This window comes from Falco rusticolus, chromosome 2, assembly GCF_015220075.1.
Source record: "Falco rusticolus isolate bFalRus1 chromosome 2, bFalRus1.pri, whole genome shotgun sequence".
Classification (NCBI taxonomy): Eukaryota; Metazoa; Chordata; class Aves; order Falconiformes; family Falconidae; genus Falco; species Falco rusticolus.
In genome coordinates this window covers 14747960-14765650 of record NC_051188.1, presented here as the reverse complement: position 1 = coordinate 14765650, position 17691 = coordinate 14747960, and the positions used below count along the sequence as shown (strand labels likewise).

General features: G+C 40.9%; 1 protein-coding gene across 1 annotated transcript in view; it reads right to left on the bottom strand.

The window, feature by feature from the left end:
- Positions 1–12241: 12241 nt before the first annotated feature.
- Positions 12242–17691, bottom strand: part of ARHGAP42 (Rho GTPase activating protein 42) — a 162154-nt gene continuing 156704 nt past the window's right edge. Inside the window, exon 24 of the mRNA XM_037377096.1 lies at positions 12242–17658. Within this exon, the coding sequence (XP_037232993.1) occupies positions 17570–17658 (89 nt within the window). The 3' untranslated portion in view covers positions 12242–17569. The remainder of the gene's footprint in view (positions 17659–17691) is intronic.

Below are 17691 nucleotides of genomic sequence, written 5' to 3'. Positions count from 1 at the left end.
TTTCTACATATTGAAGTTTTCTTTTCTTTATTTTTCTTTGAATTTGCATTCAGTAATTGTGGAGCTTAGGAAAAAAGTCCATCTCAACCATTCCACTTTGTGTAACAACGATATTTTCATGCATTCTTTGGGAATTTTAAGCATTGCCAGATGATTTACCATTGAATAAACAGACTATGTTACTGTTTAGATTAAATTGTTAACAAAAACTTCCCACACTAAAAATTATTCCTCAACACCCTAATTCTGAAATTAGAAAACCAAGCAGGCAGTATGTTTGCCTTAGGAATGCCCCGGATCAGCCAACATCTGCCTTTTACCCACAATCCCTAAAATTTCTTCCAAGTGGCTGCCATGTCACTGTGTCCCATAAATATGGCAGTCTGAAATGCTGTATATTTGTCTCAAAGGCATAATCAAAAAGGAAGAAAAGATGTCTTGGGAATAGATATCAAAGGTTAAAAACAACTTGAAATTGTATTTCCTAAAGATCTCTAACTCACATTAAAAAATTCCCAGAACTTCATGGTCACGATAAATGCACTGCATCAGACAGAACAAGTTTGGCTGAATGTGGCTGCTATATCAATTTGAAAGTCCGGTGTTCATTATGTGATTGTCTGAAGCTTGAAAAATCTGTTTTAACTGGAGCGCTTCCAGCTTCATGCCCGGTTTATAAAATTGCCTTTAGTCTCCATTTTGATACCATCATTTGCTCTGGATTACACAGATGCCATGAACACTGATGAAAACACAAGACTGCTTCCTTCCCTGTAGAAATCTCATGTACTGTGACTTCTTAACACTGCAGCAATGTCCAGAGAGCCATCAGCAAACCAGATTTTTCTTGGAGTTTTTTAGAGAGTACGAGGCTTTTTAGTTGTCTGTGTTTCTCTGCATTAATATTTGTTTAAAGATCAAGGTATTTTTTTGACCTGAGCTTTACAAATAGGTCTAAATAAAATACCTTGTAGTGCTTCTCAGTATATTGAACAAGTTATAATAATGCTGGATCTTCTTATGTTGCATTTTGCACACTAGAAATAAGAGGCTTCAGCGGCTGGACTTTTTTGTTTTCTGACATTTATGATGTGCCTGATTACATTTTGAAGGTATAAGACCTGTTGTACTAAATAGAAAGCTTGCCATCGTCTGCATATTGCAGACAAAAAATTTTGTCTGAACTATCATTAAAAGTTCTTAATCTTAGCTATATAATGCAAGCTATGCCTGAGGCTAAGCCTCTCCTGTTCTGTACAGTTTAGGGATTTTTGATCCAAGGCCTTCTGCCTTGTCTTCTGCCAGTACTTCAGTAAAGCAAACTGACAAACCCATGAAGTCAACCATTTCATTTGAGCTCTACTGTCGTTATTCAGCTTTGTAGAGGCATCACAATTTACAGTTTTAAAAGACTGTTTTGGAGGTTGATGTGCCTGGCTATGGCAGCCCAGCTGTGTTTGGAGAGCTGTGACAACGCAGTGCAGAGAAGAGGAGGCCTCCAGCCCAGGCAAGCTGTCCTGCGCTTTCACAAGAAGTTGCTTTGCAGTTGTACCTGCTGCGCTCAAAGAAATACAAAAGGTGAAACACTTGGCTCATGTTTTCAAAGATCTTAGTTGGATCGAGGGTTTTGGCCGGCGTTTAGGGAAGGGGGGGTGTTGGTTTGTTGATGAAGGGAGATGTAGTCTGAGAAACTTTCAACTGATTTCATGGCACTTTGGAATAGTCCAGTTATATGTGTGCATAATAAACTGAAGCTTAGATAATTTTGAACTCCAGCTGTTCCTTCGGCTGCAATGCAGTTATGTTTTCTTGTGTTACATCTATATAGAGAAGCTGAGAGTTCAGTTTGTATTTCCTGACTTGTCAATGCTTCATTAGTACCTCAGTTTGGTTGCTTTTTTTTTCTTTTACAGTACAGTAATATGTCACTCTCAATTATCTTTATTGGGAAGGTCAGCTGCTTTTCTGTGTTCCTATCTAAAACCAAACACTTGTCTCAGTTGTCAGTGACATACCGGTACATGAACAGTAACATCTGTAGGGATCCTTCCTTCCTGTACTCTCCTACCTGCATAAACTTAAGGTTGGTTTATCCCCAGAGCAGGAGAGAATAGGCCCCCAAGTGCGCATTTCATGCCTTACATGCCGTTTGTGGCACGCTGACCTTTCTTTCCGTCCAAGAAGTCAACTTGCAGCCCCAGAGCCAGCATCTGAAGCCCTCCCAACTTTCCATAGCTCGAAAGCCTGTGTGCACACTGCCAGGCTAGACTGTCAGCTTTGCTGGATTTATTGGTTTGTACCGCTTTGTGTCATGATGACCTGACTTGAACAGAGGGTTTGTTTGTAATTTAGTTCTCTTTTCCCCCTTGGAAGATGAAAAGGAAAAATAGTCATATTTTAGGTGGCTTTTGTTTTAAAATTTATGAGGGTTTGTTGGTGGGGTTTTTTCCAATCAGCACTCTTAACTTATTAGATTGATGTTATTTGCATACTGAATGGTACTGTAGCTTCTCAGATGCTTGGACAGAAACATGCAGTAAAAGGTGGCTGCATGGATAATAATAACAAGTTAAAATTTAGCTGGATGTTTAACTTCAAGAGAAAATAATCCTCAGAAAATAATCCTTCAGTGCTGTTGGAACTAATGCAGTGGTTGCGTAACTTCAAGTACATGAGCAGTGCTGTTCCCTTGATGTATTTTTTCACTCACATCTAGGCATTTTTTTCCTGGGTTGGGCCCCCGGTGCTCTGTACGAGGTATTTAAAGAATATAAAGGATATCAAGGAGTGGTGAGCTTTCATTTAATTCTAATTTATCATTTAAAATTGGCAACATTTCAGTTTCTTTTCAGCGTGTGGTATGCTCATTATAAAAATACCATCACAACTCTTCTAGCCATAGATCATGTTTTCCTGACCATGAAAACTAAATTACCCTTTCGCCTCTACAGGTACAATAGTTCCACCAGTTCAGCATTCAGGCATATCAGTGAGGAAGTTCTCACAGTGTCATTTAAACAGTCTCACTCTATTGCGTTTTCCCACAGCTCAAATATCCACCCAGCCAGTTTAGTACTAAAATCTCTTTTTGCTGTGTTGAGGAAAAAGAAATATCTAATTGACAGGAATTCAGAACTCTGCATCAGTGAACTGCATGACTGTGTACTTGCAAATAAGGGGCTAGATTGGGTGAAAAGCATCTAGTGGGCTTAATAAATATCTTTGCCATCAAGTCAGAAATAACTGGGCAGACCAGTATGGAGACCTTTGTGTTATACAGGTGAGACTTCTGTGAACATCAGTGTAAGTTGCTGATATCATCTTGGATGTACAGATTTCCCATATGCCGATTTTTCATATACTAGATAAATACAACGTAATGCTTTTACACTAAATATCCTGTGTTATTGGTTTATGTCCAGTCTGAGACTCTAAGCTGCAAAACCTCCAGTTGAGAACAATGTTCTCATTATAGCGCAATCCAAAAAAACCTATTGTGGCAGGTCGATTGTGGCTATATGGAGCTTGAAAAAGGAAAGAACCAGACAGACGTACACGTGGCAATGTACATTCAGAAAGCTGTGTAAATGCTTTTACTTGTAGTACTTGAATAAGGCTCGCCCAGCAATGTGCAATCACTATGCAGTTTTAAAAGTAAATTTTGTTTCAAAGGCATATATGATTATATTATATAGTGCCTGAATAAGGCTGATTTTACACTAAAAGTTAATAGCATCTCTAAGTCATTTCCAATAAAAGGAAGCTCCAAGAAGTCTTATATAATGTTTGACAACGAAAAATTTCACAGAGTCTATAAATTCCCCCAAATGGACACATCTATTTGAAAGGCAGTTGATTGCAACTGCTACCAAATATATCTAAACATAAAGTTAAAGCCATTACTACGAGTGTTTCATACAGCACTTTTTCTGACAGCTGAGGAGCACCATAGCTGAAATACTTAAAAGGTCACACACATGCAGGCACAGATAGGTAAACGTACACAGACGCCACTATGTTAGCACCCCTATGTCCAACGCGAGCCATTGTGTAAGAGATTTCGTGTGTGTGAGAGAGGCAGCTTAGGATAGGTTTTTTGCATAAATGCCTTTATAGAAATATCATAGTTCACTTTATGCATCTTCATAAATCAAAAGCAGTTTGAGTGGATGAGTTGTCACCCGTAGCTCACAGAAAGTTGGGATTGCAACTTAAATGTTCAGTGAAGGAACTGAAATGTCAGACTAGCAGGTGGCAGACTGTTAGAAGTAGGTTCCTTCCTTTTGTTAAAATATTTGGAGACGTTGTATCTGAAATGGGGTACTTCCCTTTCAGAATAGCAACAAAGATGTCTGTAGAGCAATTAATATGTTCCCCACTGTTTTCCAGATCCCAGCAACATTTGTAACAGTAAAATGTGGATTTTGCTGGTCTGGGTAAGCGTATTATTCTATTATAGACAAAATACAACAGACTCAACAAAAATGGTAAACACAAGAAATGTGACAGCAGAATCTTAGAAAGTTTCACATGACTTGAAATATGCAAGGAGTCAGAGTGTGACAGACGTGTCCCCACAGTCAGATTGGTGTCTGTCATGCTGGCATTACGCACAATGGGTGAGAATATCTCCTTTTGGGACTGTTATCACATGTTGGCCAGCTGGGGATGGCAAGGCTTTTCGCTCAAAGACGTTTTGTATCTGAAAGCTCGGCTTATGATACAGTCATGTTGTGCACCAGCCATTTCACTTCTTATGATAATTTTACACAAAAGCATCAGCATTGGGTTTGCTGTTACATACAGTTTACATCGATGGCTACAGCCAGCTTATATTTTACTGGGAGACAGAAATGGCTACGCTTTCTCAAGCTCTGTAATACAAGTCATGTCTATTTGCTCACAAAACAAGGTTATAAACATCTGACATTAAGACAAGAAAAATCCAAACCTCTGAAATTCTGAAAATATTACTTTGGGAAAATTTTCATTTAAAGTATCCTTAAAGCTTTCCCTGAAGACAGCCATTAATTTTAAGAAAAAACTACATAACAGAAAAAGCACAACCTAAGGGTTAAAAACCAGGCTGGGGACTCTTGCAATGCACGATCTCTTGCGGTTTCTGAATTTCACACAATCTCTACATCTCAGTTCCCATGTTTGTAAAATGTTTATTCTCCCCTCCCTCCCCTGACTTCAATACACTTTCTTTCCCAAAGATTACTTGGAAGTGTAATTCATTAGTACTTTGTAGAGGCTTTGTAATACTCAATGGAAAATTCTGTAGAAAGCCAAATAATCCTTAAGTTTGAGACATATTTGGACTGATGATAGTATTTTTCTGTATTTAACATTCAAGATCACGATAAACATGATTCATGGTTTGTTGCTATTTTTATTTTTTTAAAACAGACTTGTATAAGATTTCTGTATTTTGTGAAGAGGAACTTGCATCTATATATTTGTACATCTGAAACAACAGCTTTCGAGTATTTTTGTAAAGGTGTTGCCTAGCTATGTGTGTGTCATGTCCAATAAATTAGAGATGTGCTTACTTTGTAGTAGTATGAGAAGTGTTTAAGTCTCCAGTTACCACTAGGTGAAGCTACAAACAGCACCGTGCTGTACAGGACATGCATCTGCAGTTGCCAGTACCAGGCTGGTGGAGCCACGTTGGCAGCTCCAGGTTAGAGACAACACCCAATGCTTATTTGTTGAATTTAAACCTATATTGTGGTGGTAGTTGTGGGGAATTACTTCCCATTTTGTTTTCAATTCAAACTCTCTACAAGGCTCAAAGAATGGGAGACAATAATGTTTATTTTTAACTTATGTGGAAGGTAATGATTTTAATAAAAAACTAGAAACTGTCAAAGTGCTAGTGTAGAAAACCCAGAAAAATAAATCACAATGTATTCCTGATCTCCCAGCATAAATACACACAGTAAGTGCTGATGTGGGAGCAGAGGCCGTGGCACTGTGCTGTGTTATATCTGAGCAGAGACACAACTAGCACAGCAACCTGCACATTGGGTAATGATTTCTTTATATATATTTTATAGCCAGGTTTTGAGAGTGATACGTCCCTAGATTTTACAGAGGCTCTGTGTGAGCTCACTGCTGTGTCCATACCAAGAGCTGGAGTTTTCCTCTGCCAAACGTGGGTGTGCCAGATCTGACTCCCAAGGCGTAAGATGCAGCACACTGCAGGATGCCACCCACCCTGCAGTCCCCGGGCTCGGGGGAGAAGGCTCTTCCCTGTTGCCAGTGCACAGCAGAGTCGTTGGCTAGGCCTGGTGCAGCCTTTGCTTGACTGCACCAACAGGGCACATCACCACTTTGAGGAACTGACTCCATCATTCAGGTGATCCATTCCTCATCCTTAACATGTCCCACTTCCCACCCCACTGCCTTCTGACCTGCTGTGCAATGGGCAAGAAGCTGGACTTGCACCCCAGCCAAGGGGCACAGGCGCCCCACAGGATGGCTGGGCACTACGATGTGTTCTTCAGTGGCAGAGACCACCTCTCTCCCCTCTTGTTTTAAGGGAGCACTGGTAATTCAGGTCTGGTCCAGTGGTCTGGATGTCACCCCCTTGCTAAGGATGCACTTCAGCGTTAATTTGCTCTCAGAGAAGCATTAACCATGCCAACAACGATGATACTTTTTCACGTTACTTCTACATAACGCAGTACATCTTGAAAGTGATGTTTCATTTTGATTTCTGAATGTCCTTGGTCTTGCAAATTGATCTCTTAGACATTATCAGTACTCCGTGTGCACATTAGGAACAGTTTGACAAGGCTGAGATTGACTATAGGGAAGATTTTTTCCAAATTAGTATTAAAACATTCCATGTAGTATTAAAAAATAGTGGAAAGCATGTGGTCAATAAAAAATACATGGACTTCTCTAAAATAGAAGTTCTATTAGCAGCTAGCACACGGAAGAAAATAATCTTAAGGAGCTTTTGAGACACTGAAGAACTACAAGGTGTCAAAGTTTAAGTCTGTGCTCCTACTTAAATACGCATTCAGTTGAGCACACCTGCACTGGTACCTTTATTTAGTCCACAGTTCATTATTTATGCAATGATCTTCCTCTGGATGGAGTGGAATGACTTCCGATGTGTACGCTACATCCAAAGTCAGCCTTAATGCATAACTCTTGCTGAAAAATGGTTTGGGTGTTTTGTTTTGTTTTTTAACAGATGTGTTAATGGAAGGGTGTAAAGAGTAAAATGAGTTTATTCATTATTTGAAACGAATTTTTGCTTCAACCTTTAGCTAATAGCAGCCTGCCTAAATGAGATGGTTTTTCATTGTAACATCTCAGGCTCTGTAATGATACAGATGCTACAGAGACCCACGCGTCTCTGCACAGCACATGTGAACTTCCATTTAAACAGACTAATGAGTTCATGCAATAATCGTTGGCTGCTCACAGGGAAGCCAGCCCTGCTAGTTGGTGATTATTTAAGTGAAACAAATAAGCGGTGTCAAAGATCCTGCCATGCAGTAATTCAGCTGAAACCATCATTTTTGTATGTGTCAATAATGAAGATGCTGTGACACTGGAGAAGGCACCAATCTGAGCCGAGGCTGAGGTGATGCTATGAGGAGATCCACTTTCCTAAATCATCCTCTGTGCTGCAATGGGTTTTGTGTTACCACTGTTTTACTCAAATGTGACGTATCCTACAGGGGAAGGCTGACCTGAATGAGTGCTTTGGAAATTGTGAAAAGTGGAGCTTGTTTTTTCCTGTTGTGTTCAGGAGAGGAGCTGTTTGTGAAAGATGCAAAGAAATAACAAACATCTGGGTAAAGAAAAACATTTTCTTGATTTTTCCTCTGGAAAAAACCTACCCAGCAAAGCGAATTGTGTTAGCTAAAAAGCCACAACAATATTCACCTGATAAGTGCTGATGCACTTAAAGATATCTGGACATTTGGCTTCCCAGTTCATTTAGTCAGGAAATGTTTCCAGGGATCATTTAAATAAAGATGAGAAAAAATTATTAAGGAAAGGCTTCAGCAGTGGGAGAACCTGAACCTCTTCATACAACTTGGTTCTTCATTGCTTTGAAGGTAAGAGTAATTGTGCTTGTTTGTTTTGTCTGAACTACAGGGGGATAGGGAGGGCAGAGAGAAGGACCTGTGCCAAAACAAAATGGTGTCACAAATCACAGCTGGAACCTGGGTGAAACACTCGTATGGCATTCCCTGAAAATTCCTCAAGGAAGGGCCTTCTACTGAACCTGTAACAGGGGAGGCAGGACGATGTGCAGCATGACCTTTTTCTCACCCAAGGCAAGCACAAATTTGTCATGATCACAGAAAAGAAATGGTGCTTTTCAGGACTAAACATAAGCATCCCTCAACCAACAGCAACAGCAGAAAATAACAAACTTCAAATGACTATTTAAGCTGTGGTTTTATGTAAGGATATATTCGCATCACCACCACCCAGCAAAATTTCTTTGCACCTAAAGCTCTCTGATGTCTTCTGCTATCTACCCGCTTCCTTCAGATGTCCCTGGAGGGTGCCACCAGAGCCCCCAGATATGGGGTTTTTTTGGTGGATTTTCCCTGCTGATAGGCATCCTACTTGTTTTGTGGTAATTCAGGACTCGCAGTCGTCACTGCTTTCACAGCCTCTGTTTCCAGTGCTTTGTGCTCAGCTTCCTGGCTCAGGCACACTGAAGCCCTAATCTTTGTTACCTTCTCGTGAGGCCCTTGCAAACAGCATTTGTTTCATTCTAGGAATCAGTTGCATCCTGTATGCTGGCCAATTTATTTAGAGGAACACTATAGATTGATGAAGCTCAGGTTTCATACCTTTCTTCCGCCCAGGTCTGTGAATGGCCCTCTGAAAGGTTTCTTAAGGGGCTTCCCGCTGTGCAGCGATCTCACCTGCTTATGGAGTATGCTGATGTTTCCCCAGCCGTGCTGTGAGCACACGGACATGTCTGGACTACAGAGCCCTCAGATGAGCTTGGTTGGAGCCCACAGCTCCAGCTCCGAGCCATGCTCTGCTGAACATGCTGCACGCCCTCCATCCACCCCACTGAGTCCACCAAGGGCTGAGCCCACCAGCCCTCCCAGCCTGCTGGTGGGATTGGAGCTTGTGGCTGTGGTAGCATGAAGCATGCCATTTCAAATCCCATTTTAAAAATACCCAAAATCCAGATAAGCTGCGTGTTTCCCTTTGGATGTGTTTTTTTGTAAGAAGACAAAAGCAATGACTACCAACAAAAATAAATGGCTAATGTTTTTCATTCAGGCGGGACTCTAATCCCTTCTAAGGGCACCCAAGAGACATTAACAGTAATTTTAAATGAAATACACCCGTGCTAAGTCTAACCAATCAGCTCCTCAATTATACTGGCAGAAGGATGTATTCCAATTACCAAAGTACTTTCAAGTGAATTAAGACTCCTTTCTGTACCGGCTGTGGAGGTCACTCAATGTTCCCATGAATCGCTGCATGTTTACACTAAAAAAGGACACCATGATCTTTGGCAAAGGTGCTTGCTCTAGGTTAGTTCAGCTTTTGAGCTTGTTGCCATAAATACAATAGAAAAGCAGCCAACCATTACAAAAGAAGCCAAGAATATCTTTCAATGCTTTCTGTCTGTATCAGCGATTAACACAAATTGCATAGGAAAAGCTTTAAAAATGTGAAACAGGATTTTAGAAGACAAAAGTGCGAATAACTTATTTACCATATTTAATAAGCATAGTGTGCATCTTAGAAAGACAGGTTGGTTTTGAAGGAATGAATCACGCCCAGTTAACGAGAGAAACGTTCCCAACTGGGACGTGAACTGACTTTGCAGCCTGCTCAGTCTACACCTAGGCTGTTTCTTTGGATCGCTGAAATTTCTGCTGTGTGTGAGCGCAGGGGGCTATGGGCGGCGTGGCTCCGCGGGGGGCACAGCCAGCACGGCGGCAGAGCCCTGCTTGCGTCCTGCTTTCCCTCGGCTGAGCGCTGCAGGGGCTCTGCGCGGTCGTGGCTCTCGTGAGCAGCCATTTTATACCACAACTCTTCTACAAGTCACTTGCTCAATCGTCCATGTTGTAGGCTTATCAAGAAATAAAGCCTGCAGGGCAGGTGATCCATTTTTCCAAACATGAGAATCATGTGCTGTAAGGTGCCTTAACACAACCAAATACTGAAATTTCACGTCACACTTTCTGGTAAGGAACACAGGTGTCTCATCCCTTGGGTTTTCAATTCGGTGATAACACAATACTGTGTTAGTTTAACAGGAATTTAAGTCCTTTTACATTTAAATGCTCACTGAAATGTAAAAATATAGTAAGCCAGACCACGTTTCCCAGAAATAGAGAAAAATCCTAGTTATTTTGTGACGCCAAGTAAAATGGCCCTATAGATGCTGGGAAAATGTGTGATGAGCTCTATTTTAGGGCATAGTCTAGACCCCAAACTGGTCACTTCTGCAGATTAGAGGATTTGAAAGCCAAGGAGCCTGTATCCCCATGGGAAAGGGCAGAAAGCTCTAGTAGAAAAAACAATCATTTCATTTCATTTTTTTAACATAAACCCAGCTATCATTTTTGGCAAACTATCAGAATGCACATGTTCTTAACATCCTCTAATGCCAACTCACTGTGCAGAGCTGGGCGGCGGCAGCTGCCTTCAATATGCACCTTCATGGTCCTCAACAGGAGCAGAGACGAATCGAGCCATAGGTTCTGGCCCAGACCCACCACGGTGCCGGCCGGCACAGGCAGGGGCAGGGGCTGACAGACCCAGGGCCAAGCCACCAGGCAGAAGCCATCAGGAGGGCAGGGGAGGCACCTCCCGGCCCCCACACTCACCTTCTCCCTGGCAGTGCCTGTGGTGCCGGGGAGCACCTCAGGGAAGGAGTGGTGACAGGGTCAGTCACAGGTGTTTCCTACCTCGTTACTGTTACACCCTACCTCAGGTGTAGTTCAGTGTGCTTTAAGTAAGGACACCAAGTTACAGATGAGCTCTAACCCCCTTTGTTGCTGCCCCTCTCCTCAGGTTTTTCCAGCAGAGCGTTGCCAGGCTGGCTGCGTCCCTCGGCCCCTGGCAAGGGGAGCCTTTCCTTCTCCCTGGCCCCACGCTGCAAGGCACAGGTTGTGTTTGATGGCCACAGGCTGCGGGTGACTTTGACTCCCGGAAGCAGACTCCGTATCTCTAAAATCTTCGGACGGGCAGAGCTATGAAGTATGGTTCACCTAGGAGCAGCTGTTAGAAAGCGACGCAAGGGAAAGGCTTTGTCCCCCTGGTCTGTGCTGGTTTGCTTCTCCAGCTACCTCGCTTTTACTTATGGCCACGGTATTTGTTTTGTTTTCAGTGATAGCCGATGTCCCCCTGAGCAGAGCTGCAGGTGCAGCACCCGTGTGAGGCTGACGTGCCCTGGGGGAGGCCGGCAGCCCCGCGGGGGAGGCCGAGGTGAGGCCGGCGGCAGCCCACGTGTGCCCTGGGCAGGCAGCCCGCAGCCAGGCCAGCGGGACTGGGACCCATCCCCCCTTGGTCCGATGCAGCAGTTTTGGGGGCTATCAAGCCCAACCGCACAGTAGAACAGGGAAAGAGTTTATCAGCTGGTTGGCTTGATCTTCCTGATTTAAGAAGTTATTTTTGTTAATGTCACAATAAAGCCTGATTGTTTCAGGGGTATATAAGCCTCTTAGGATTTTGGAAAGACCCATCAGGATGAGACAAGGCAGGGCACCTCACAGCTCCCCTTGCCTCGGGCATGGCTGGTGATGGAAATAACTTCCTCCCAAGGGCTAGACAAGCTGCAGGTCCCTGAGGTGAAAACCCTTGGAGATATGCTGGGAAAGGGATGCGAGGGAACTTGCAGAAACCACTTGACTCATGTTACTTCCCTCACAGGCAGTGCTGTTGGAATCGGGTCACCAACCCCCCTCCCACTCGCTAATTTTCAGAGGCAAAGCCTTCACCAGTGATGTTTTGATATACCAGGGTTGTGCTTCTTGCTTTCATATGTGCCTCTCCTCAGAAGGCACATCTGTGGAGATTTCCACATGACCAGGGCAGCAGGTGATACACGGTTGTCTACTATTCATACACATGCCCATTGCAATGTCCTCTATGTAAAGCATCCTCAACGGTGAAACATCATTCAAAAATGCAGGTGTGGATGGAAGTAGCACAAAGGTGTTATTACTTTGAAAAAAGAAAAGGCTGAACTGGAGCTCGAATTTAAAAATAATAAAGAAACCAGTTGGTGTAGAAAGGCTTTTTATTTTGAAAATATTTGTTTTTTCAAATTTTTGAAATACAGTGTAAAGTACAACATAGAATTATGTCTGCAAGTCAGCTTATGCATGTCATGCCAGTTATTTACATGTAGATATATACAGAGTGCAGATAATTATTGAAACCACACTACAAAATAAACAAAGAGTTCAATAAGATAATTTAGTAGGACTTTATTAAATATATATATAGTTATTGATTGTATATACTTTCCTATTAAAATACCATATAGTATCTAAAGTAACCCTTATAAACTCTAATACCTCCAAAATTGTCATAAATATGATTGAAAATTGAGACTATCCATGTGCCCTGTTAACTGCTTTGCCCTTTGTTATAACATAAACTCCTGTAGTGCTGAGATCATGGTGCTGTCTTTAGTGCCAGAACGTTAATGACAATTCCTGGTAAAACACTTGCAAAAAGCTCAGATGCAGAACAGCTTTCAGATGAGACATCCCAGTGTTCAAGCACCATTCTTTACACTTAAAATAACATGGATAATCCAATGGTTTATTAAATACTGCCACATACAGGACAAGAAGCACAATGCTATGATCTTCAGTGACTGAATTACAACATCGAATTAGTAGCTGTTTGGATATTAAGCACCTTATTAAAACAAAACAAAGTGAAATCCCAAAGCCCATGCAAAATCTTACCCCCAAAAAAGAGACCTCCTAATCTGTGCTGAAACAGCCTGATCAACAGTCTGACTTTAGCATGAGCAGTAACTGGAAGGGCTGTGGCAGCAGGAGCGGTCAGGGCTGCGTGACCACAAAAAGCAAGACTGAACATTGCCTGTAACTTGATCACCGGTAACTGAACGATTCATATAGGGCACTCTGCTGCAAGAAAGGATAATGCCAAGCCATATCATATATTACTCCATTAACAGAATATTGCATTTACTTTCTGGTGGCTTCTGCCAGCAAACCATCACTACAAATTCCCAAAGGTCTGTCATTGACTTCACTAGAGCTTTGAGAGTTTCCATCAGTGAAGAAGATCCACCCCAGTGTGGAGGATGTGCTCCCCTACTGGGATTTCTCCCCTTGCTGCTCCATCCAAAATTGCACAAACCGCTGCCTTAGGAAAAGAAATATGAAGAGCAATATGTTTTTTAGTTTCATTATTTATTCTGATGTTATCTTAAGTAGATAATAGACCAGTGGAGAAATGTAACAAAAAGAAATCCAATTACTGCCATACAACGCTTTTTTTTGTTGTAATTATTGTTCTGGACTGCTGAATTTTGCAACATTTCCTCTCCTAACATGTCTTTCCTAAAGGCACATTATGATTCAATCCAATTGCAGACAAAGAATAGAGATCAGCACCAGAAAACATATAAAAGGAAAATAAGTTACTACTACTATCATTGAATAGCGCTAGTCAGCAAATACGTGCATCTTTTTTTCCCAGAAATAATTGAACAATTAACTTTAGAGATTAGTTAGGGACATAAGTGATAGCTATGGTTTAATTTAAGAGTTTTGTTACATATAACTCTAAATGCCAAAATATGGCAAGGACTTTTTAATACTGAACTCATAGGAATTACACCAAAATAATTTTTCACCTTTAACATTAATAAAAAGCGTGAATATAAAATATTAATATACTTTATGTATTTATCATACAATATATCAGTTCTTCACACTATTAATTTGATTCATGTTGTGCTGCAACATGTATCAAAAGGTTTAACAAAGAAAAAACACAGACAATTACATAAGTTTGGGTACAGACATTATTTCCACAAGACAAACAGCAATTGCAACACGTCATCTACCTTGAGTTCTACAGTGATATTTGGAAAAAAAATGCTGCATCCTTTTAAAGCGGATAATAATAATAATAATAATAATTTAAAAAATTGCGCAACCTTCGCTTGTAGAGTGAATCTGAGTTTCATAAAAAACAGTAAATCAATACTATGAACTAATTTAGTTCAGCTTGCCGAATTTTCTGGTAAGGCACTTTCAAGATATTATATCTTCATTTAAATGTTATATGGATTTCTGATCCTTTGCAATTATCAGAAGGGATTTCTGGTCAGGCCTGAGAGTACCATCATTAGATAAGCTTTGGTGCTGCCCTCCCCTCCATTTCAGTCTTTGAACACCTCGTTACTTAACTTTCCAGTTCATTTTACAGCTTCTTGTAGACATAAAACTCCCTCTTAGAAAGTCAGGGAAGAGCTGTGGGTGCAGGAAAGTATCTACAACCCAGAAGTGAGATTATACAAAAAGTGCATTATGTACCACAGAAGAAAGGAAAAGAAAACCCATAAAATATTTCAAAAAATGAAAAACCCTACTCATTGAGAGTGAGTGGTTAACTCTAACTAAGAATGGGCATAACCTTTTTTCAGATGGAAATGCCATTTTAAAACTAAGCTACTTTAAAGTTATTTATGTGATCATCATGGCTAGTTCAGAAGAAGGGCCTGAAAAAATGCAAAGACTCAGGGGAAAATACAGTTTAGTTTTGCAAGCAGCAGGATAAATGAGATCCAGTTTCTTATGAAGCTGTCTTCTGCAATTCAATTTTGTGTCTAATGTGAGACGAATGCATGGGAACAGTCAGATCACCCCTCCTCTGCCGGGATTCCTCCAGGTCTTTCCACAATCTTTCCCTCAGCACTTACAGGGTATACTTAATCTGTAACTGAACTTCATGTTTACAAAGTTTTTAACGGACTTGGTGTCTTTGAGTCCTCTAGCTTACAGTCAGATCAGCTGGTTTCAAAACACAATACTGGAGAATATCCAGCTATATACACTGGCTGTGAGATTGCCTAAGGTTAGCTTTTCCCCCCCCTTTTTTTTAAACCAGGCTAAAGAAGTGCCAAGTAAGAGCAAGCATTTTCTATTTCATCGCTCCTCAAGAATTTCACAATTAAATTGTTCCTAAGAGGTATAAGAGGTCATCAAAGGATGTTCAACGCAGGTCAGTTTGCCACTGACCCTGGTGCAATAGATAGAAGTTGGGATTTTTCCTCGGACTGCTGCATTTCTCTGCCTGGGTGGGACATGTGCTGCGCCTCCAGCGTTTGCTCAAAGCTCTGTCTCCCTTTCTGCTCCTTTTTGCCTGCAGCAGCACTTCTCCTGGGAAGGTCACCAGAGGTAAGCCTTTTGAAAGCCTGCAGCTCTTGGATTGTGAAATACAGCAAAACCACAGCCAAAACCATGTTGATCTTCTCAGGGCAACAGCAGTTTCAGGCCTAGCTTACACTAGGAAAACCTGGCTTGCCTTAAAACTAAGAAAGGCTCAGCCTGGTGAGAAAAGACCTTCTCTTCACTTCCTTTCACATCTGCTCTGGGCAAATTAGATAAGCACACACATGTCTGCTTTACTGCCCATGACAACATCTGCAACAAACCCTTCATCACAATGCACTGAACAGAGTCTGGACTTAAGGTGAAGTGAAACATGATTTGGGGCTTAATGAAACTGTTTAGAGTGAAGAACGAACCCAGATCACTCAGTCACTAATTCTAGGGGTCTGTCCTCAACTGGCTGCAGTCAGTCTTACCCAGAGTCCCCCTCTGAAAAGCTAGACCATTTCTGGGAGGATGCTCTTCCAGCCTCTCTCCTTCCCTGATCATCACTCGAGACTAATGGGTGAGGAGAAGGATCCTGCAGGCTTTTGCTACCAGCCTGAATTCCAACACAGAATTGATCTGCAGAAGTCATGCACTCCATGCAAATAAAGAAGGTTCTGATGTGCTTGTTTATGTTGGCAATAAATCTTACTTTCTAATTTAAACAAGAAAAAGGCTATGGAAAGAAAAAAACAAACAACTAAAAGATTACTGACATTTTTAGTCCTGACAGAAGTTCTTCCTTAAAATTTCTGGAAGTAGCGTACAACTTAGAAATCAACAGAAGATTTATATGTTGGTTTCTGCTACTGAAAAAAGAACTAAGCCTTGATACGTCTATGAAATTAAGCCTAATCAGGTCTATGAAACAGTGAATTCTTTCTGTAGCACTAATGCTGAAGAATTACTAATATGGAGCTTAAATATCTTCGTTTTCAATTGGGCATGGTAAGTAGCCAAGCAAGCAGAGTGTGTTTTCCCTCAAGGTGTGCAAGAAAGATGCTCAGATTGAGAAAACTGCTTATGTTTTTGAGGTTTCTTTTTCAGCTTGTAGGTTTTGGTGGTGGGTTGTTTTTTTTTTCAGTCCTACCAGGAACAATCAATGGATCTTTACAAAACCTTTGAAAAGTAAGGCTGGCTTTTTTATTCTATGGAAGGAGAGAAATCTTTATCAAATAGTTTAGCAGAAGTCAGGAGAAATAATACTAAATAGTTTTATTGCTACATGGAGCTTTCAGCATTCATAGCTTATACAATCAGCTACTTCACAGGCCATTTGTATTATTTGCAATGGAAAAAAGTTGTAAAAGGACTCGGTTACAATTTATCTCAGGTTTCAAAACATACTGCTGTTTTTCACTGGTCACTTCACATGACTACCAATCATTCCAGGTTCAGCATCTCCTTGTTTTCTACGCATGTTCTGAGGTACACTGCCAATATCTTCCAGATGACAGGTATAATAGAAATGAAAGTTATTAATATTATCTATACACAAAGAAGAAAGCAAATCTAAGAAGTATTTTAATGAAACATTCATTGAACATCACATTTTGAATGAGCACTTACTGCTCAGGCAGTGTATAAACTGATTTTATTATCAGTTGAAAAAATTCTATACCATATTGTAATCTCAATGACTAACAGAAGTTCTAACTTCTGACTTATGGAAAACTCATTTCTTATTTGAAATGATTAGGACTAATTTTAGAATCAAGTTTTCTAAGGGATAATTCAGATCACAATAGAAGCATTACTTACATTATAAAAAGAATACAATTTTCCATATTAAAAAACATAGAATGCAAGAAATTTCAGAGTGCACTGCCTCTAAATTTCACACTTCTGTGAGCAACATCCCAGGACCTGAAAGCCTGCAGCTAAAAAGCAACTTTTTTGATTTTATTGCTCTGGTGTTCCTTACCCATAGAAGAAGAACAGAACAACCTTTTGCAAACAATGGAAGTTATTTAAACAGTACCATCTTCAGTACAGAAACTATTAACTGTTTCATTACATTCTGTTCCGTTGATAGGGAGATGTGTAACCTGCAGCTGCAGTATCTGAAGGAAATCTACCACTCAGCTAACGGGCTGATCCCATATCTGTGTCAGATAAAAATCGTAGTGCTTATTATTTGTTACCATGGATACCATGAAGATATTGCTGTCCACTAAAGATTACTAGAGGAAGACAACATAATTCTCAGGAACGAGTCCTGTTTTGCCTTCATAAGTTGCTTTTAACCAGCCTGGTTCCACTGATGGATACACTGCAAAAAAAACAGCCAGACAAAAAGAAAACA